The sequence below is a fragment of the Oncorhynchus kisutch genome, linkage group LG4 (assembly GCF_002021735.2).
Source record: "Oncorhynchus kisutch isolate 150728-3 linkage group LG4, Okis_V2, whole genome shotgun sequence".
NCBI classification, from domain to species: Eukaryota; Metazoa; Chordata; class Actinopteri; order Salmoniformes; family Salmonidae; genus Oncorhynchus; species Oncorhynchus kisutch.
This window is the reverse complement of record NC_034177.2, coordinates 22,096,859-22,118,547: the sequence shown is the minus strand read 5'-3', so window position 1 is coordinate 22,118,547 and position 21,689 is coordinate 22,096,859. Positions and strand designations below refer to the sequence as shown.

General features: G+C 43.5%; 1 protein-coding gene across 2 annotated transcripts in view; it reads left to right on the top strand.

Moving 5' to 3' along the window:
- The window catches only part of LOC109889242 (synaptic vesicle glycoprotein 2B), a 44,852-nt gene that overhangs the window by 15,464 nt on the left and 7,699 nt on the right, over positions 1–21,689 (top strand). For both annotated transcript variants that reach the window (XM_031822658.1, XM_020480533.2), the window contains exons 2-8: positions 8,602–9,349; positions 16,212–16,392; positions 17,050–17,201; positions 17,851–17,984; positions 18,297–18,386; positions 18,506–18,619; positions 18,727–18,815. In XM_031822658.1, the coding sequence (XP_031678518.1) occupies positions 8,887–9,349; positions 16,212–16,392; positions 17,050–17,201; positions 17,851–17,984; positions 18,297–18,386; positions 18,506–18,619; positions 18,727–18,815 (1,223 nt within the window). In that variant the 5' untranslated portion in view covers positions 8,602–8,886. The remainder of the gene's footprint in view (positions 1–8,601; positions 9,350–16,211; positions 16,393–17,049; positions 17,202–17,850; positions 17,985–18,296; positions 18,387–18,505; positions 18,620–18,726; positions 18,816–21,689) is intronic.

Sequence of the window (21,689 nt, the reverse complement as noted above, 5' to 3'; positions counted from 1 at the left end):
TTGATGTGGCCTGATTAGTCAGGGGGCAGACACAGAGGTTGTTAGAGAAGGTTGCTACTGTATTATTAAGGTTGCCACAATCATGTGTGCAGACCTGATGCAGCACCCAAGTGCTCTCTGCTGTGCTGTGGCTGTAGCTCCACACTCATGTGCCTTTCTACTTGATTATCTGCATTACGCCCGTTTCTGGTTCTTCGATCCCTGAGGCAGTAATGATGTACTACTGCCCAAGAAAAAACCTCATCATCGCACTTATAGATGATTTGAACATGTTGCAATGAAATGCTAATATCGGTCCCATAATTTGAATGCGATTTGTGCCACACATGCTAAAACGTTAGCATTTGGAAACGGTGCCAGCCACTGCCAGGGAAACTAAACCAAAGCATGGATTGCTGTAATACCTTGTACATAGACAGCTTACAGGGTAAGGAGACCAATGTGTCACTTTGTAATTTGGGTGAACTTTCCCTTAAAGAACAACACCAGGAACATAAAATATAAAATCGAGGATCAGGTCACCCCTGTCCATGTAATCTTATTCATGGTGTCATCTAAAAGGAAAAACTGATCCTGGATCACATTCCTACTCAGACACTTGATAGATATGCTGCTCCTTACATTTTTTTTATTGTTATTTTTTATTTATTTCACCTTTATTTAACCAGGTAGGCTAGTTGAGAACAAGTTCTCATTTGCAACTGCGACCTGGCCAAGATAAAGCATAGCAGTGTGAACAGACAACACAGAGTTACACATGGAGTAAACAATTAACAAGTCAATAACACAGTAGAAAAAAGGGGAGTCTATATACATTGTGTGCAAAAGGTATGAGGAGGTAGGCGAATAATTACAATTTTGCAGATTAACACTGGAGTGATGAATGATCAGATGGTCATGTACAGGTAGAGATATTGGTGTGCAAAAGAGCAGAAAAGTAAATAAATAAAAACAGTATGGGGATGAGGTAGGTAAAAATGGGTGGGCTATTTACCGATAGACTATGTACAGCTGCAGCGATCGGTTAGCTGCTCAGATAGCTGATGTTTGAAGTTGGTGAGGGAGATAAAAGTCTCCAACTTCAGCGATTTTTGCAATTCGTTCCAGTCACAGGCAGCAGAGAACTGGAACGAAAGGCGGCCAAATGAGGTGTTGGCTTTAGGGATGATCAGTGAGATACACCTGCTGGAGCGCGTGCTACGGATGGGTGTTGCCTTCGTGACCAGTGAACTGAGATAAGGCGGAGCTTTACCTTGCATGGACTTGTAGATGACCTGGAGCAGGTGGGTCTGGCGACGAATATGTAGCGAGGGCCAGCTGACTAGAGCATACAAGTCGCAGTGGTGGGTGGTATAAGGTGCTTTAGTGACAAAACGGATGGTACTGTGATAAACTGCATCCAGTTTGCTGAGTAGAGTGTTGGAAGCAATTTTGTAGATGACATCGCCGAAAGTCAGGAGAAACCATAGAATCCTGACCATGGAAACAGAGACCATTTGTATGTACCAGGTTGACACAGATTCATGCCTGCAAACCAGCTGCAGTTTCCCTCAGATGTAGCCAACGTAGGCAGCAGGTACCAAGGGAGTGACCGTCCGTAGCCTAGATAGGGAGTTTTGCTTGCTCTCTGGGGTTTTAGGCTCGGTTTCGGGATAAGCACTTTGATAACTGCTGATGTAAAAAGGGCTTTATAAATACTTTTGATTGCAATAGATTTGTTATATGTTTGGAGGAGTCATCCCCTTAGACATGCAGAGAAAGGTCAAACCTCATGGATGCAAATGTATATGATGCAGGCTGAAATCATCACATCATCTCATAACGTGATTTAATAATGAGAGGGCAGAACAAATAGTATATTATGAATACACCAGCATATCAGAATCACTGCTCACCCACTGGACACGCCCTGGTTGAATCAACATTGTTTCCACGTCATTTCAAGGAAATTACATTGAATCAATGTGGAATAGACGTTGAATTGACGTCTGTGCCCAGTGGGCAGGGCATAACCTGGTGAGTCAGCTATTATAGCATTTATAGTGTTATAATGTTATAGACCCCAAACAAAATGTAGCTCTTGCCACAGAGTCTATTTATGCAATAAGGGTGTGGTATATGGCCAATATGCCATGGCTATGGGCTGTTAGGCACACGCAACACGGAGTAGCACGGCTGTCAGCCAATCAGCATTCAGGGCTTGAACCACCCAGTTTATAATGGTATAAACATCTGGAGTGTAAGTTGTGCATCTGGAGTGGAAGTTGTGACTCGTGCCTATCCTGTGCCAGAATGTCTCGCTCAGGATGTCTATACCTGGTGTAGTTGTGGTGGTGCTCAGTGTCAGGAAACAGAGACTGTCCTCTTCGGTGAGACTACACTGGGAGGGAGGCTAGCACAAACTCAGCTCACAGACAATAAAATGGTGGTGCAAGGAAAGCATCACTGTACTGTGGTGGTAATCAGCTCCAGGTCGGTTCTAGTAAACTACCTACACTCCACTGTCTGGTGCAGAAATACTGGAGTTTACTTGATCTGTTTGTTTGTGTCAGATTCATCCAATGTTCATGTGTTAAATATTTAAAACATTTCTGAAGAGGAAAAAAATATAGAATGAGTGTACAAAACATTAGGAACACCTTCCTAATATTGAGTTGCACCTCCTTTTGCCCTCAGAACAGCCTCAATTCGTCAGGGCATAGATTCTACAAGGTGTCAAAAGTATTCCACAGGGATGCTGGCCCATGTTGACTCCATTGCTTCCCACAGTTATATCAAGTTGGCTGGATGTCCTTTGGGTAGTGGATGATTTTTGATACACACAGAAACTGTTGAGTGTGAAAAACCCAACAGCGTTGCAGTTCTTGACACACTCAAACCGGTACGCCTGACACCTACAACCACTGAAACATTTTGTCTTGCCCATTCACCCTCTGAATGGCACACATGCACAATCCATGTCTCAATTGTCTCAAGGCTTAACAAGTCACATCAATAAGGATCATAGCTTTCACCTGGTCAGTCTGTCATTGAAAGTGTTCCAAATGTTTTGTACACGCAGTGTATGAGCAGTCTGTATGTAGCCTAGGGAGTGTCTGCCTCAATCACTTAAATTCATCAGAAGAAACAATATCAATACATAAACCTCATATTCACTCTGGCATTCTGCCTCTGGAAAATGTAGATGAGCATAAACAAAAATATACATGTAGATGGATATTCCAATATGATTTAAGGGAGCTCCTTATTTCCCTTTCCATTGTCTATAAAATACACAAGCACCTTTCTTGTTTTGTTGTCATTACCGAAGCAGAAAGAGACAGCCAATACCACAATACACAGTAATCATCATCAAGTAATGGCCCTTCATTTACCAAGCTCACTTCAGACATCCACCATGATATCCTTCACCATAGAATGGCCTTTTCACTCAATTTCTGGAAGGAGGCTTCGTGTGCATGAAATGGTGTCTGTGTAAAGAAATATTTGTTTCTCATGTCATGCTCCACTCAAAATAATGTGCTTTAGATGTTTTCATAGCAAATGGTAGAGAGATCCGTTTGATATATATCCTTTAAACTAAATACCACAGCACTGGATGGGCTCAGCTGATTATCACATAACCTTTATTTGCAATTTATTACACGGTCTGAGTAACATCATGAAAGAGCACTTGATCGCACCACAAAATATGATTTCCCTACCAACACATTCAAAAGGCTTTAGATTCTAAATCATCCACTCCATGCTGTCACTTCACACTGTGGATAAAGCCTACCTCTCCTGATACCTGCTGGTGATTTGGCAGGAAAAACTGCAAACTATCATATAAAACTGAAATATTTAGTGAACTATAAACGCAAATGTTCTTAGACACACTCTAGTAACCTCAGCTCTATAATAGCATAGAAGATTTTGTTATAGTGTCTATATGCCTCAAAGCAAACTCCATTCAGGGGTCAATTCCTGGGCAGTTGAAAGCACATATTATATTGGACTGGCGCAAGTAACACAGTATAATATGCCACTCTGCTTTAATAATCACCTACTATTCTGCATTTTGTTGATATTTCTAATGTTGCTGCTTCCCACATAAAGTCAAATATTGTTCAGACATTGGTGAGAAGGAATCGCTGTTTGAAAAGCACATCTCTAGGCTACCTGCAAAGTGTTCTACCTTGCTCAAGGATGATTCGATTCCCATAGACAGCCTCCTGTGTCACTTTATGACACTACTGTTATTGACAGTCTATTGCTTATTCAATGAGTTGTTCAAATCTTTGATTCCCTGCTGCTGGTTCCCTCCAGAGGTCTGTGCCCTCTCCTGGTGTTAGAGTGCCTTCCGTTCATCATGTCATCACAAGAGAACAGAATAATTCATTCAAACGTAATGTAGCTATGTAGTAAGATTCCTGCAAGCCTGAAATTTAAGCTGCATAATATAAATGAAATAGACTAAAACATATTATTTTAAACCACATTTAAACCAAAACAAGAAACTGCCGTTATCTACAGCATTGTTTAACCCAACAGCACACGTTGTTGTAGCCCCAGACAAGCACACCTGATTCAACAAAAACGCTGACCTACAGTGCTGGACTCGTACACACCTCAAACTCAACCCTGGACATCAAAGACAGTTCCATTAAATGTTTTCAGGGACTGATTTAGACCTGGGACACCAGGTGTGTGCAATTAATAATCAGGTAGAACAGCAGGCTCCGAACCTCATAGGGTAAGAGTTAAGTAACCCTGTCCTACACGGTTCTCACATGCCATACATTTGTGTTTGATCAAATGTTTTACTGGCCTGTCCTGCAATCTTTATCCGACAGTGAATTCAACCATTTACACCTCATTGTATTGTACTCTGCTACCAGTACTTTTTGAACAGAGCATGGGTTAGCTACGGATCTTTTTCCCTCTCTCTGTCCAATACCTGCTCATCTCTCTGGGATCTCAGAATACAGGGTATCAGGTAGAGTTGGCAACCGTGCTGAAAGTGATTCCCTCCCTGAGCCAAGTCCATATGGGCATCGTGACCTTCACTTGTCTTAGTCAACAAACAAGGAAGTGGCACTAGAGTAGGTTCAGCAGTATAGAGGCAGGGCCAAGGCTTTCAGTATGCATTTTCACACTTTATGAAGAGAAATAGAAGAAGGAAAATATATATCCTACATCAGTGTTATTCAAATTCAGGTCTCAAGCTGCTGCTGGTTTTCTTTTCTACATCACAGATAATTGATAGATATTCAGTTTTGTACTCCACAGTATATTCGATTGGTTAGAGAGCCCACTCACCTGGGGTCTGAAACAGTCCCTTATTAAGAGCCTAGATTGGCACGAGGAAAACCCAGCAATGCTGCAGAACTTCAAGGCCCATATCCCATGTGCTTCATGGTCTTGCCACTGCAATATTAAACAAAATACACTACATGACCAAAAGTATGTGGAAAAAGCTCTCTAATTCATAGACAGAGGTTTGGATGCAAGAGATCAAAATTATAGTTTTAACTATGCTTTGAGGCTATACAGTGTTTGTTTACATTTACATTGTTTACAAACCTTGGAGTAAACCAATCTTATTTTGGGTTCTGATGGGTACAACAGTTTAATTAACTCATGAGGCATTTAAGAATAAATGGGTATATATAATTAATTTATGAGTCCAAAAATGTATGTAGCAACTAAGGATTCCAGATTTAAACTAAACACAGATGGACAAACAATATCATTCCGACAGCTATGGAATTGGGCAGGGGGAACAGCTGCTGCAAAATGTATTATACATTGATTTTACTCAGACAACCCTTTTCAAACTAGTGGGAACAATGCCTTGGGGAGCTCTCGTCCCATGCATTACTAATGATACTATACCTCATGGCATAAGCAGTCTTCTTTTCCTGAACCCCTATTCTATTCATGCAGTATGATTGTATCATACAGGACAACCCTCCAATCTGTCACAGGTATTGCTTTGCGCCTCTTTGCTCCCTGTTCTCATCCAATTTGCCATTCATTTCCTCTTTGTAGAGAGAAGGGCCTTGGTGCATGAGTGCTGTGTGATCTCGAGTGCTTGCATGGAGAGGTGAGAGAATGTTGCTGTATTGCTGAAGGCAGCCAGGCTGGGTGGGTGTGTGTGAAGGAGAATGGGAAGTGTTGATTAGATGTCAGAGAGGAAGACATGCACTATATATACAAAAGTGTGACCCCTTAAAATTAGTGGATTTGGCTATTTCAGCCACACCCGTTGCTGACAGGTGTATAAAATCGAGCACACAGCTATGCAATTTTCATAGACAAACCTTGGCAGTAGAATGGCCTTACTGAAGAGCTGTTATTGTGAAGTGGAAATGTCTAAGAGCAAAAACAGCTCAGCCGTGAAGTGGTAGGCCACACAAGTTCACAGAATGGGACCGCCGAGTGCTGTAGCGCTTAAAAATCATCTGTCCTCGGTTGCAACACTCATTACCGAGTTCCAAACTGCCTCTGGAAGCAACGTCAGGACAAGAACTGTTCGCCGGTAGCTTCATAACATGGGTTTCCATGGCCGAGCAGATACACACAAGCCTAAGATCATAATGCACAATGCGAAGCGTCTGTTGGAGTGGTGTAAAGCTCGCCGCCATTGGACTCAGTTGAAACGCATTCTCTGGAGTGACGAATCATGCTTCACCATCTGGTAGTCCGACAGACGAATCTGGGTTTGGTGGGTGACAGGAGAACACTACCTGACCCAATGCATAGTGCCATCTGTAAAGTTTGGTGGAGAGGAATAATGGTCTGGGGCTGTTTGTCATGGCTCGGGCTAGTCCCCTTAGTTCCAGTGAATGGAAATATTAACACTACAGCATACAATAACATTCTAGATGATTCTGTGCTTCAAACTTTGAGGCAAAAGTTTGGGGAAGGCCCTTTCCTGTTTCAGTATAACAATGCCCCCATGCACAAAGCGAGGTCCATTCATAAATGGTTTGTCGAGATCGTTGTGGAAGAACTTGACTGGCCTGCACAGACCCCTTACCTCTATCCCATCAAACACATTTGGGATGAATTGGAACGCCGACTGCGAGCCAGGCATAATCGCCCAACATCAGTGCCCGACTAATGCTCTTGTGGCTGACTGGAAGCAAGTCCCCGCAGCAATGTTCCAACATCTAGTGGAAAGCCTTCCCAGAAGAGTATAGGCTGTTATTGCAGGAAAGGGGGGACCAACTCCATATTAATTCCCATGATTTTGGAATGAGATGTTTGACAAGCAGGTGTCCGCATACATTTGGTCATGTAGTGTAGATCCAGGGAATCATCATCACACACGCACAAACACACAAATGCAGTTCCTGGCTTGGCCTCCTGGGACTCCTTATCCGTTTAATGAATCCAAGAAGATGTCCATGTACCTTCCGGTGTCCCTCATTACACCATGATTAAAATGGAGAAACAAATTAATCCTATTCTCATTGACTACCACAAAAAAATAGGCTATTAAATACTCAAAGGTTGGCTGATATAGAATATTTAGTGGGGTAGATTCACAAAACTTCTAAAAGATTCAAAAAGTAGAGATAATTCTCAGTGAGTCACATTTGCCTCATTCCTACCAGATGAATGATTAGACTCTGATGCCCATGTGGTAACACTTCCTCGACAGCAGCCATTGTGTCATCTCAGTGTAGTGACATGGTGGGACGAAGTGATAGAGAGGAGGGGGAAGGTGGAGTGGAGGCATCCTATCCAGAGAGCCAGTTGAGACTAGTGAAAGCCAGCCAGCATCGCCCAAAGCGAGACGAATCTCATTTGTAGCATTACCAGGCTCTTTGGTGTGTGAGAGGGCTGAAGAAAAGGCCTGCTTGTGACTGTGACAGTGTGGCTTCCCTCCCTCACTTCTCTCTGGCTATAGAGATTTAAAAAGCACTGTTATGGGGTGGATTAGTGGGGGAGATTCGTTACGGTTCCGATGATCTCAATATCAGAATGAATGTTCAGAGGTTTAACAATTATAAGGCTCATCGGGTATGGGGTGCCTTATTATTGTTGTCATTGTTGTGTTTAAGTGTTATTACATTATACATCTAGTCTATGACCTGAGGTAACTTATTGTTAGTAAATACATGTATAAGTAGCAACAGGAATTCTCTAAGAAACATATTGAAATTGATCATTTTAAGGAAATATTTTATCATGCCAGTGAACAAATGAACCCCCTGAGGCATATTCATTCAATTTGAAACACTTAAGGTGTTTCAGTATTGAGTGCATTAGAACAGCAGAAATCGTCTCATTATAAGCCTTTTGTGTGGTAACCAATTAGATTGAAAACTGAAGTGCAGGATAACTGTTTTATTTCTTTTGTTTTAAGAGAGAAGAGCAGGCAGATATCAGGGCTGTCGCTGATTCCCAATAGATAGATATAGTCGATAGGCCATATGCAGTAGATCCCAATAATATACAGTATGTCTGAGTTCTAGTGTCAGCTCCCAGTCAAATCTATTCAAAATGAAGAAACATTCCCATGTTTTCTGAGTAAATCAACAGAGTATTGATTTTGTTATCAATCATAAGAAATATGGATGGCATAACTGAATAAACTTCCTCTTTCAGGTTCAGCATGAGGCCTTGTGAAGAACTGAACAGTCAAAGGTAGTTATTCGAAAACAATCATTATTGTTCCAGTCCAGGTATTGTTCAAAAGATTATTGAACAACACCCTCCTCAGATTAGCAGAACAGGAACACGAAACAGCTACAGCGTAGCACCTGGAATACCAGAACACATACGGAGCAGAACACCGGACCAAGGTGCCCATAATTATGCCAATCTAGTCAGAATCACCTGAAGGATCTTACTGCAACAGTGCTGACTTGGCTGTAACGTCTCAGCGATAGCATGGCTGACCCTTACCAGAACAATGTGTACCACCAAGGAGGAGGTGACCCCTACGGCACCTACGGAGAGGGAGGAGACCAGGAGGGCTATGGTTACCAGGGCGAGTCCTACCCTCAGGAGGAGGATGCAGCCAGCGATGCCACGGAGGGCCATGATGACGAGGACCAGATGTACGAGGGGGAGTACCAGGGGATCCCCCACCCTGACGAGGTGAAGGCGGCCCAGAGGGCAGCGAGGGCCAAGGCCAGGCAGGCTCAGGCAGGGGCCACGGAGCTGGAGGAGCTGGCTGAGCAGTATGAGGACATCATGGAGGACTGTGGGCATGGACGGTTCCAGTGGAGCCTGTTTATAGTGCTGGGCCTAGCCCTCATGGCTGACGGGGTGGAGTGCTTTGTGGTGGGGTTCGTGCTGCCCAGCGCGGAGAAGGACATGTGCTTATCCAATGGAGAGAAAGGCATGCTAGGTGAGTCATGGCTAAATGCCAACACTTGTTGGAAGACATACAACCCATATTACGTAACACTTGTCTTGTATAATGTCTTGGTCAATTCATTCTGGGAAAAAGGAATAAGAGGCTGAATTAAGATGCTGAATTAAGAGTCTGAATTGTAATGGGAAGATAATAATGTTATATCTTCAAAAAGTCCAAATGAAATAATTTATCAGAGGACACAATTCAGTCCCTGCACGACATTCTGTGGATATCAGTGCAAACTGTGTAAAATCAAAGCTAAGTTGTGGATTGTCTTGGGGACGGTTCCAGCCAATAGCAGCCTTGCAGTCAATACTAGCCAGCAGGTACTTAAGTGCTCTGTAAATTAGAAAAGTTCTCAAATAAGTTAATGGCACAGTTGATTTCAAGATGAATCTGGATGCTTTTTATGCTCTACTTAACTTCAATATATTCCTGCTTAGTGAAGCAGGGGAAAAATTGATTATCCGTTTCTCCACAGCAAATAACACGAGTTTGGCAACCGGAGCGATCTGCGGCATGCCACCACTCACACTGATTGAGATTATGCAGTATTTTGTAGGCCCATGTCTGAGGGAAATGTGGTTCTCTCTCCGTTCCACCCTAACATAAGCAGCTAGCTATATGCAAAAGTTGCTCTCAGAGACTACCGTAGAATATTGCAACACAAAAAGGGGCATCCAAATGTTGAAAGTTTTCTACTCAAAGGCTAGATGAAAGTTTACATATGTATAAGAACTGAGATATATCAAACTAGACTTGAGAAAATGGGGTTGAGAATAGGACTTATTTGAAGAGTTGGACACATTGTTCTAGTGCAGTGGTGGATTTGAAATTCAGAGTCAGACACCACTTTGAAACCTTTGAAACCTGTGGGTAGAAGCTGTCCAAGGAGACAAGTATCTGGGATGAGAGGGCAGTTTTTTCTCCCTCTCCACAGCCTTCCCAGCCTCAGCGGCCCAGCAGCCCATCAGGCTGTACTGGTTGATAGTACTGAGTCAGCAGGTGGCTGAGGAGATGAGATCAATAGCCACTCTACTGACCTTGTGTCTAGGATACATACTGTTCGCCTGCTGCTTCGCTTCCCTTTGGCTAACTACACTCTGTCAATCACAATCACGAGCAACTTTTATTCACTGCACTGTATATTCTGTAGCCCTCAGATCTGACTGACATAGACAAAGTCATTGCCCTTCTGGGATAATTAAAAAATATATATTATTGAATGAAATTGAATTGAATAAATAGGGTGGAGTCATGTAACTTTTAGGAACTCAGAGGATACAGGATAAGCTGGATCATACACTGAACAATAATATAAAAGCAACATGTAAAGTGTAATGCAAGATATGTAAACATTCTTAAAGTGACCAGTGTTCCATTTATTAAAGTGGCCAGTGATATCAAGGCTGTAGGTAGGCAGCTGCCTCTCTGTGCTAGTGGTGACTGTTTAACAATCTGATGGCCTTGAAATAGAAGCTGTTGATCAATCTCTCTGTCCCAGTTTTGATGCACCTGGACTGACCTCGCCTTCTGGATGGAAGCAGGGTGAACAGGCAGTGGCTCGGGTGGTTATTTGTCCTTGATGATCTTTTTTGCCTTCCTGTGACATCGGGTGTTGTAGGTCTCCTGGAGGGCAGGTAGTTTGCCCCCGGTGATGTGTTGTGCAGACCACACCACCCTCTGAAGAACCCTACAGTTGTGGGTGGTGTAGCTGCCGTACCAGACGGTGATAAATTGTGCATGTGTAAAAGTTTAGTGAGGGTTTTCAGTGACAAGCCACATTTTTTCAGCCTCCTGAGGTTGAAGAGGTGTTGTTGCGCACTGTCCATTTCAGTTTGTCGGTGATATGTACACCAAGGAACTTAAAACTTTCCACCTCTCCACTGCTGTCCCGTCAATGTGAATAGAGGGGTGCTCCCTTTCCTGAAGTCCACAATCATCTCTTTTGTTTTACTGACATTGAGTGAGAGGTTATTTTCCTGACACCACACTCCGAGGGCCCTCACCTCCGAGGGCCCTCACCTCCTCCCTGTAGTCTGTCTTGTTGTTGGGAATCTGCAAACTTGATGATTGAGTTGGAGGCGTGCATGGCCACGCAGTCATGGGTGAACAGGGAGTACAGGAGGGGGCTGAGAACGCACCCTTGTGGGGACCCAGTGTTGAGGATCAGTGGAGTGGAGATGTTGTTTCGTACCTTCACCACCTGGGGGGCGGCCCGTCAGGAAGTCCAGGACCCAGTTGCACAGGGTGGTGTCGAGACCCAGGGTCTCAAGCTTGATAATGAGTTTGGAGGGTACTATGGTGTTGAATGCTGATCTGTAGCCAATAAACAGCAGTCTTACATAGGTATTCCTCTTGTCTAGATGGGATAGGGCAGTGTGCAGTGTGATGGCGATTGCATCGTCTGTGGACCTATTGGGGTGGTAAGAAAATTGGAGTGGTTCTAGTGTGACAGGTAGGGTGGAGGTGATATGATCCTTGACTAGTCTCTTAAAGAACTTCATGGTGACAGAAGTGAGTGCTACGGGGCGATTACGGGGCGGTAGTCATTTAGCTCAGTTACCTTAGCTTTCTTGGGAACAGGAACAATGGTGGCCATCTTGAAGCATGTGGGGACAGCAGACTGGGATAGGGATTGATTGAACGTGTCCGTAAACACACCAGCCAGCTGGTCTGCGCATGCTCTGAGGACACAGCTAGGGATGCCGTCTGGGCTGGCAGCCTTGCGAGGATTAACACATTTAAATGTTTTACTCACGTCAGCAACGGAGAAGGAGAGCCCTCAATCTTTGTTTGGGGGCCACGTCGGTGGCACCTTATTGTCCTCAAAGCACGCAAAAAAGTTGTTTAATTTGTCTGGAAGCAAGACGTTGATGTCCGCGACGGGGCTGGTTTTCTTTTTGTAATCCGTGATTGTCTGTAGAACCTGTTTGAACCGTTTAATTTCGACTTCACTTTGTCTCTAAAAGGAGGGCAGGCCTCACATCCGGCCTCACAACCGCAGACCATGTGTATGGAGTTGTGTGGGTAAGCGGTTTGCTGATGTCAACGTTATGAATAGAGTGCCCCATTGTGGCGGTGGGGTTATGATATGGGCAGGCATGAGCTTCGGACAATGAACACAATTGCACTTTATCGATGGCAGTTTGAATGCAGATGATGAGATCCTGAGGCCCTTTGTCGTGACATTCACCCGCCGCCATCACCTCAAGTTTCAGCATGATAATGCATGCTCCCATGTCGCAAGGATCTGTACACAATTCTTGGGAGCTGAAAATATCCTAGTTCTTCCATGGCCTGCATACTCACCATGTACGACAGGTGTTCCAGCAACATCGCACAGCCTTTGAAGAGGATTGAGACAACATTCCATAGGCCACAATCAACAGACTGATCAACTCTATGCGAAAGAGTTGAGTCGCGTGAGGCAAATGGTGGCAACACCAGATACTGACTGGTTTTCTGATCCACACCCCAACCTTTTTATTAAGGTATCTGTGACCAACAGATGCATATCTGTATTCCCAATCATGTGAAATGCATAGATTAGGGCCTAATTTATTTATTTGAATTGACTGATTTCCTTATATGAACTGTAACAGTGAAATCTTTGAAACTGTTGCATGTTACGTTTATATTTTTGTTCGGTATAATTATCTTGTGTAACATCTAGATTTAAAAAGAACAAGTTAGCAGCTTTTCTGTGGCATGATTACAAATTCAGTCAGGTATCCTATTAGTTATTCACTATCTCATCTTGCCCTAAATGTTGCTGTTTACAGTAATTTAATCTACAGTTTATCCAATGCCCCTCAACATTTTTCATTCCAAATGTACAGAATACACTACAGTTTACTTCAATGGTTTAGATTTTGACTTCCTAACCATAATCAATCAGCCTCAATTGGTCTACTAAAATATGAGATGCCTCTAATTCACACATTCACTGTGATCACTGCAAACATTCTGACTCAATGGATGTAAACTGTCCAATCAGAAGGCAGAGTGGCAGCACTGTCACTGTTCTACAGGGAAAGGAGGTTGGGGGATTGATCCTCATCTCCATATGTTTATCCGTTGACAGCAGGCCCGAGTCTTCGCTCTCAAACCAGTCATCACCCACACCCCCCATGGCATTGCCATCTGCAGTGACATCATGCCACCATGCTAGGCGCTGGCACTTGGCACAGGCTGCTGGTGGTAAAATGTGTTCTTTTTGGGAGATTCTTCCCCAGTGATAGGGTTAGGTTGATAGGCTACAGGTAAGCGGAGTAATGGTTTAGATGTACAAATAAAGTGCATAGAAAAGTGCTCTCATCTGCAATAGTCAAGCAGGCCGCTGATGTACAGTACTTGAATGGGCACATGAATTATATCTACGGTTGGAAATTTACATACACTTAGGTTGGAGTCATTAACTCGTTTTCAACAACTACACAAATTTCTTGTTTCTAATTTTGGCAAGTCGGATAGGACATCTACTTTGTGCATGACACAAGCAATTTTTCCAACATTTGTTTACAGACAGATTATTTCACTTATAATTCACTGTATCACAATTAAAGTGGGTCAGAAGTTTACATACACTAAGTTGACTGTGCCTTTAAACAGCTAGGAAAATTCCAGAAAATTATGTCATAGCTTTAGAAGCTTCTGATAGGCTAATTGACATAATTTCAGTCAATTGAAGGTGTACCTATGGGTGTATTTCAAGGCCTACCTTCAAACGTAGTGCCTCTTTGCTTGACATCATGTGAAAATCAAAAGAAATCAGTCAAGAAATTGTAGACCTCCACAAGTCTGGTTCATCCTTGGAAGCAATTTCCAAATGCCTGAACGTACCATGTTCATCTGTACAAACAATAGCACGCAAGTATAAACACCATGGGACCATGCAGCCATCATACCGCTCGGGAACACTTTCTGTCTCCTAGAGATGAACGTACATTGGTGTGAAAAGTGCAAATCAATCCCAGAACAACATCAAAGGACCTTGTGAAGATGCTGGAGGAAACAGGTACAAAAGTATCTACATCCACAGTAAAACAAGTCCTATATCGACATAACCTGAAAGGCCGCTCAGCAAGGAAGAAGCCACTGCTCCAAAACCGCCATAAAAAAGCCAGACTGCGGTTTGCAACTGTACATGGGGATAAAGATTGTACTTTTTGGAGAAATGTCCTCTGGTCCTGATGAAACAAAAATTTAACTGTTTGGTCATAATGACCATTGGTATGTTTGGAGGGAAAAGGGGGCTTGCAATCCGAAGAACACCATCCCAACCGTGAAGCACGGGGGTGGCAGCATCATGTTGTGGGGGTGCTTTGCTGCAGGAGGGACTGGTGCACTTCACAAAATAGATGGCATCATGAGGTACGAAAATAACGTGGATATATTGAAGCAACATCTCAAGGCATCAGTCAGGAAGTTAAAGATTGGTTGCAAATGGGTCTTCCAAATGGACAATGACCCCAAGCATACTTCCAAAGTTGTGGCAAAATGGCTTAAGGACGACAAAGTCAAGGTATTGGAGTGGCCATCACAAAGCCCTGACCTCAATCCCATAGAAAATTGGTGGGCAGAACTGAAAGTGTGTGCGAGCAAGGAGGCCTACAAACCTGACTCAGTTACACCAGCTCTGTCAGGAGGAATGGGCCAAAATTCACCCAACTTATTGTGGGAAGCTTGTGGAAGGCTACCCACAACGTTTGACCCAAGTTAAACCATTTAAAGGCAATGCTACCAAATACTAATTGAGTGTATGTAAACTTCTGACCCACTGGGAATGTGATGAAAGAAATAAAAGCTGAAATAAATCATTCTCTCTACTATTATACTGACATTTCACAGGATTAAATGTCAGGAATTGTGAAAAACTGAGTTTAAATGTATTTGGCTAAGGTGTATGTAAACTTCCCGACTTCAACTGTATTTATCTGAGGCTTAAATTAATAGGCTTTATTACCCAAGGTTAGAAAATACTGTACTTTCTGAGGCAGAAACACATACACCTTCATGATTATATCAAATGTCAGCGTTTAGTGTACTTAAACAAAAACATATATTTTTTTAATTGCAAGCATTCTTCTTTTTTTTTTTGAATGCAAGCATTCATTATATGCTAAAAATAGGTGTTCCAGTCAAGCTTTGAGAGATGGGACAAATGCACACGTTAAATACTGTTATGTTTCTTTTGAGACCGGTTAAAGTCCTAAAAGTGGTATGACATTGAAATATGATACCTGTTAAGGCTTCACAAAATACCATTCAAGGCTATTCAATTTGACCAAAAATAAATGTTGTCTGTCGTTACCTTAGAAATGCGATTTTACCTCTCTGACCTAGCCTTGAGAATGAGTCAGAATGCAGAGTACAAAAATATATTTACAAATGCACAACTATTCCAAAAATGTTTTTATTTGTTTTTGGGGTATTTTCAGTTAAGATATATTGTATTACACCGAGAGATTTCTCAATACTGCCCTAGGACATTGCCCTCCACTGTCTGTCTGTCAGGAGGGATGTACAAGCCTGTCTCCTGGTGGACAACATCAAAAGTGGCACCAATGTCCAGATATCCAGTTTCAGCATTGCTGCCGAGGCTGTGGTAGTTGTTGAGCATTCAAAAACAACTCTGTATACTGTATGTCATCAAAGGTGTCCCTAAAATACCGTTCTGTGATCCATAAAAGCACACTGCATCACCAGAATGTATGGTCACCTCAAGTGTGCTGAGTGGAATCTACCTTCCCCTTTATTCACTGAGTTCAAATCACTAGATACATTTCTGCTAGTGAACTGTACCTGTGCTGGCTACTGACTGTGTCTTGCCTTTCTCTCTCTCCTGCAGGTTTGATAGTGTTCCTGGGCATGATGGTTGGGGCGTTCATCTGGGGAGGCATGGCAGACAAACTGGGCCGCCGGAAGTGTCTGATCTGGGCACTCACCATCAACTGTGTCTTCGCCTTCCTCTCCTCCTTCGCCCAGGGATATGGCTTCTTTCTCTTCTTTAGGCTCATCTCCGGCATCGGGTAAGAAAGACCCCATCTATTGAGAGCGGGGAAACAAGAGATGAGTTTCTACTTGAAGGAATTAGGGTTGTGACTGGGATGCTAAAGGACAAGTGAACATGATCCTTTGGACCTGATAAAATAGACTTTGAACAACGTAACGGTTACAAAGCCACAGCCTCTGAAGAAGCTACATGGAAGAGGCAGTAGTTACTGTAGGACTCGTACTAGATTACACTTCCTCCCATGTTCAGCACATTCAGAGCTACTCTCCTCCTCCACCTACAACAATGCAGCATTGTGCTATCTCAGAATAGCGTTGTTCCACAGGGATGTAAGCAAGCTTTGCTTACTGACTCCAGAATCAGGTCAAAGCGTATGCAAAAACATTGTGTATACAAAGACCTCAGCTACAGGAGCATGGTGTATTAGACTATTGTGTATCTATGTATGGTTGGATATTAGTGGAAGCTCAAACTACTTACCTTAAACTACTGACCTTTCTGAAATGTAACTGATTACAAAAATATTGAAGTCTGTTCTTCCTCGAAAAATAGATGATTAATCTAGGGACTTCCTGGATTCATAATGGTGAAATAAAAAAGCTAATCTCTTGTGTAATCTACAATCATAATCTGTCAGTGAGTTCCTATACTAATCCTCTGTATCTCCCTTCAGTATTGGAGGTTCTGTCCCCATCGTCTACTCCTACTTCTCAGAGTTCCTTCAGATGGATAAGAGGGGGGAACACCTGAGCTGGCTGTGTATGTTCTGGATGGTGGGAGGCATCTATGCCTCCTTCACAGCCTGGGGCATCATCCCTCACTATGGTACAGTACAATACTGCATACTAAACACTCAACAGACAACCCTTACTATATCGGCCATGACCTGGGATTAATATCATCCTCCTTGCTGACATAAGCAAGTTCACCCAAGTTCAGCTACAGCATTCCCTGCATTGGATGTTATGGAAACGTAACACGACTAAGCCACAGGAGGTTGGCGACACCTTAATTGGGGAGAATGTGCTTGTGGTAACGGCTGGAGTGGAATAAGTGGAATGGTATGCCATTCCAGTCACTACGTTCCAGCCGTTATTATGAGCTGTCCTCACCTCAGCAGTCTCCACCGGACTAAGCATATGTATTGGGTTAATTAACTGGCTGATAGATTTGTAATCCTAATATTAGTCTGTAAACACACCTATAGACCCAGGGAGTGATTTGGCTTGTCTAGACACAGGTAATGTCTAGACACAGGTAATGGATGATGATTGTGTGGTGGCTGTATTGTGCTGTGTTCCAGGCTGGGGCTCTAGACCGAGATAATGACTGAGGTTGTATGTTGTGTGCTGTGTTCCAGGCTGGGGCTCTAGACCGAGATAATGACTGAGGTTGTATGTTGTGTGTTGTGTTCCAGGCTGGGGCTCTAGACCGAGATAATGACTGAGGTTGTATGTTGTGTGTTGTGTTCCAGGCTGGGGCTTCAGCATGGGGACAGAGTTCCAGTTCCACAGCTGGAGGGTGTTTGTGCTGGTCTGTGCCCTGCCTGCCATCACCTCCCTGGTGGGGCTCATGTTCATGCCTGAGAGCCCCAGGTTCCTCCTGGAGGTAAGATCTATTTTCTTAAGATTAAGATGAACAGTACAGGAACGTAATACTCAGGACCTTTAACATATTGTGTTGATCATACAATATTTTAATACAAAACCCCAAACCGAGTTTGCAGATGTATTAGGTTTAAAAACACACACAACTGAAATGTGTGGATTATAGGGAGGTTTTGACTTACAGTGCAACGATGTGCGCTGAGAGTCAGGAAGTAAGTTCAGGGAGTGAGTGTTTTTAATAAATAAACGCAACATAATATGAAACATGACCAACACACAGACATGAAATACAGTATGTGGCTGTCTTTGTCAGAATGCCAAACATGACGAGGCCTGGATGATCCTGAAGAATGTCCATGACACCAACTGGAGGGCAAAGGGCCAGCCTGAGAAGGTCTTCCAGGTGTGTAGAGACAACATCACAGATGACCACTAAATAACCCTTGCTTGAAGGACTGCTTTGGCATTTTCAGCTTCACAGAATATAATGAAACAAAGTGAACATCATTTCATTCCCCTCAGGTGACACACATCAAGGCTCCTAAGACCCAGGAGGATGAGTTCATTGAGATCCAGAGTGCCACAGGGACGGCTATGCAGCGTTGGGCCGTCCGGACCCTCACTCTGTGCAAACTGGTAGGACCAAAAATGTTCTGAAATCAAACACATTACTAATGAGACCAACATTAACACCAACAGGCTATTAGTATGTGATGTGTCACTATGCTGTGTTTTCATTGCAGGTGCTGAAGAACGTTGCTTCTCTCTTGGGACCTGAGCTGAGACTGAGTACAATGTTCATGGCCATCATCTGGTTCACCATGGCCTTCAGGTAAATACAGTGCCTTCCACATTTTGTTACGTTACAGCCTTATTCAAAAATGTATTACATTGTTTTTATTCCTCATCAATCTACACACAATATCCCATAATGACAAAGCTAAAACAGTTTTTCTGAAAATGTTGCTAATTTATTAAAAAGAAAAAACTGAAATATCACATTTACGTAAGTATTCAGACCATTTACTCAGTCATTTGTTGAAGCACCTTTGGAAGCGCCAAATTTCAACAAGTGTAGACCTTACCGTGAAATGCTTACTTTACAAGCCCTTAACCGACAATGCAGTTCAAGAAATGTACATAAGAAAAGATTTACTAAATAAACTAAAGTAAAAATATTGAATCAAATCAAAAAGTAACACAAGAAAATGACATAACAATAATGAGACTATATACAGGGGGTACTGGTACCAAGTCAATGTGCGGGGGTACAGGTTAGTCGAGGTAATTTGTAAAGTGACTATGCATAGGTAATAAACAGCGAGTAGCAGCTTTCAATGTAAATAGTCCGGGTGGCAATTTGATTAATTGTTCAGCCGTCTTATGGCTTGGGGGTAGAAGCTGTTAAGGAGCCTTTTGATCCTAGACTTGGCATAGCTTGCCGTGCGGTAGTAGAGAGAACACTCTATGACTTAGGTGACTGGAGTCTTTGACAATTTTTTGGGCATTCCACTGACACCGCCTAGTATATAGGTCCTGGATGTCAGGAAGCTTTGCCCCAGTGATTTAGTGAGCCGTACGGATTACCCTCTGTACCACCTTACCGTCAGATGCCGAGCAGTTGCCATACCAGACCGTGATGCAACTGGTCAGGATGCTCTCGATGGTGCAGCTGTATAACTTCTTTTCATTCTCCTGAGGGGCAAAAGTTGTTGTCGTGCCCTCTTGACAACTGTCTTGTTGTGTTTGGACCATGATCTTTAGTTGGTGATGTGGACACCAAGGAACTTGAAACTCTCGACCTGCTCCACTACAGCCCTGTCGATGTTAATGGTGGCCTGTTTACCCCTCATTTTCCTGTAGTCCACAATCAGCTCCTTTGTCTTGCTCACATTGAGGAAGAGGTTGTTGTCCTGGCACCACACTGCCAGGTCTCTGACCTCCTCCCTATAGTCTGTCTCATCATTGTCGGTGATCAGACCTACCACTGTTGTGTCGTCAGCAAACCTAAGGATGGCGTTGGAGTCATGCTTGGCCATGCAGTCGTGGCTGAACAGGGAGAACAGGATGGGACTAAGCACTCACCCTTGATGGCAGATGTGTTGTTGCCTACCCTTACAACCTCGGGGCAGCCCGTCAGGAAGTCCAGAATCCAGTTTCAGAGGGAGGTGTTTAGTCCCAGGGTCCTTAGCTCAGTGAAGAGCTTTGTGGGCACTATGCTTTGAACTCTGAGCTGTAGTCAATGAACACCATTCTCGCATAGGTGTTAATTTTGTCCAGGTGGGAAAGTGCAGTGTGGAGTGCGATTGAGATTGCGTCATCTGTGGATCTTTTGAGGTGGTATGCGAATTGGAGTTGGTCTATGGTTTCCGGCATGGGGCTGTTGATGTGAGCCATGACCAGCCTTTCAAAGCACTTCATGGCTAAAGACGTGAGCGCTACGGGTGGTAATCATTTAGGCAGGTTACCTTCGCTTCTTGGGCACAGGGACTATGGTGGTCTGTTTGAAATATGTAGGTATTACAGACTCGGTCACCGAGAGTTTGAAAATATCAGTGAAGACACTTGTCAGTTGGTCTGTGCATGCTTTGAGTACATATCCTGGTAATCCGTCTGGCCCTGCGGCTTTGTGAATGTTGACCTGTTTGAAGTTCTCACATCGGCTACGGAGTAGCAGTTATCCGGAACAGCTGGTGCTCTCATGCATGCTTCAGTGTAGCTTGCCTCGAAGGGAGCATAAATGGCATTTAGCTCATCTGGTAGGCTTCCGTAACTAGGCAGCTCGTGGCTGGGTTTCCCTTTGTAGTCCGTAATATTTTTCAAGCCTTGCCATATCCGACAAGCGTCAGAGTCGGTGTAGTAGGATTCAATCTTAGTCCTGTATTGATGCTTTGCCTCTTTGATGATTCATTTGACGGCATAGCGGGATTTCTTATAAGCATCCAGATTAGTGTCCCGCTCCTTGAAAGCGGCAGCTCTAGCCTTTAGCTCGGTGCGGATGTTGCTTGTAATCCATGGCTTCTGGTTGGGAAATGTACATACGGTCACTCGATGCACTTATTGATGAAGCCGGTGACCGAGGTGATATACTCCTCAATGCCATTGGATGAATCTCGGAACATAGAAAAACAGTCCTTTGTTAGAAAAACAGTCCTGTGCGAGTCACTGGTACCTCTTGTTTTAGTTTTGGCTTGTAAGCAGGAATCAGGCGAATAGAATTATCGTCTGATTTGCCAAATGGAGGGCGAGGGAGAGCTTTGTATGCGTCTCTGTGTGTGGGGTAAAGATGGTCCAGAGTTGTTTCCATCTGGTTGCACATGTGATGTGCTGGCAGAAATGAGGTAAAATGGATTTAACTTTGCCTGCATTAAGTCACCGGCCACTAGGAACACCGCTTCTGGATGAGCATTTTCTTGTCCTTATACAGCTCATTGAGTGCAGTCTTAGTTCCAGCATCAGTTTGTGGTGGTAAATAGACGGCTATGAATAATATAGATGACAACTCTTTTGGTAGATCGTGTGGTCTACAGCTTATCATGTGGAATTCTATCTCAGGCGATCAATACCTCGAGACTTCTATAATATTAGACATCGCTCACCAGCAGTTATTGACAAAGAGACGCGCCCCTCGTCTTACCAGATGTAGCTGCTCTGTCCTTCTGATGCACAGAGAAGCCAGCCAGCTCTATATTATCCGTGTCGTCAT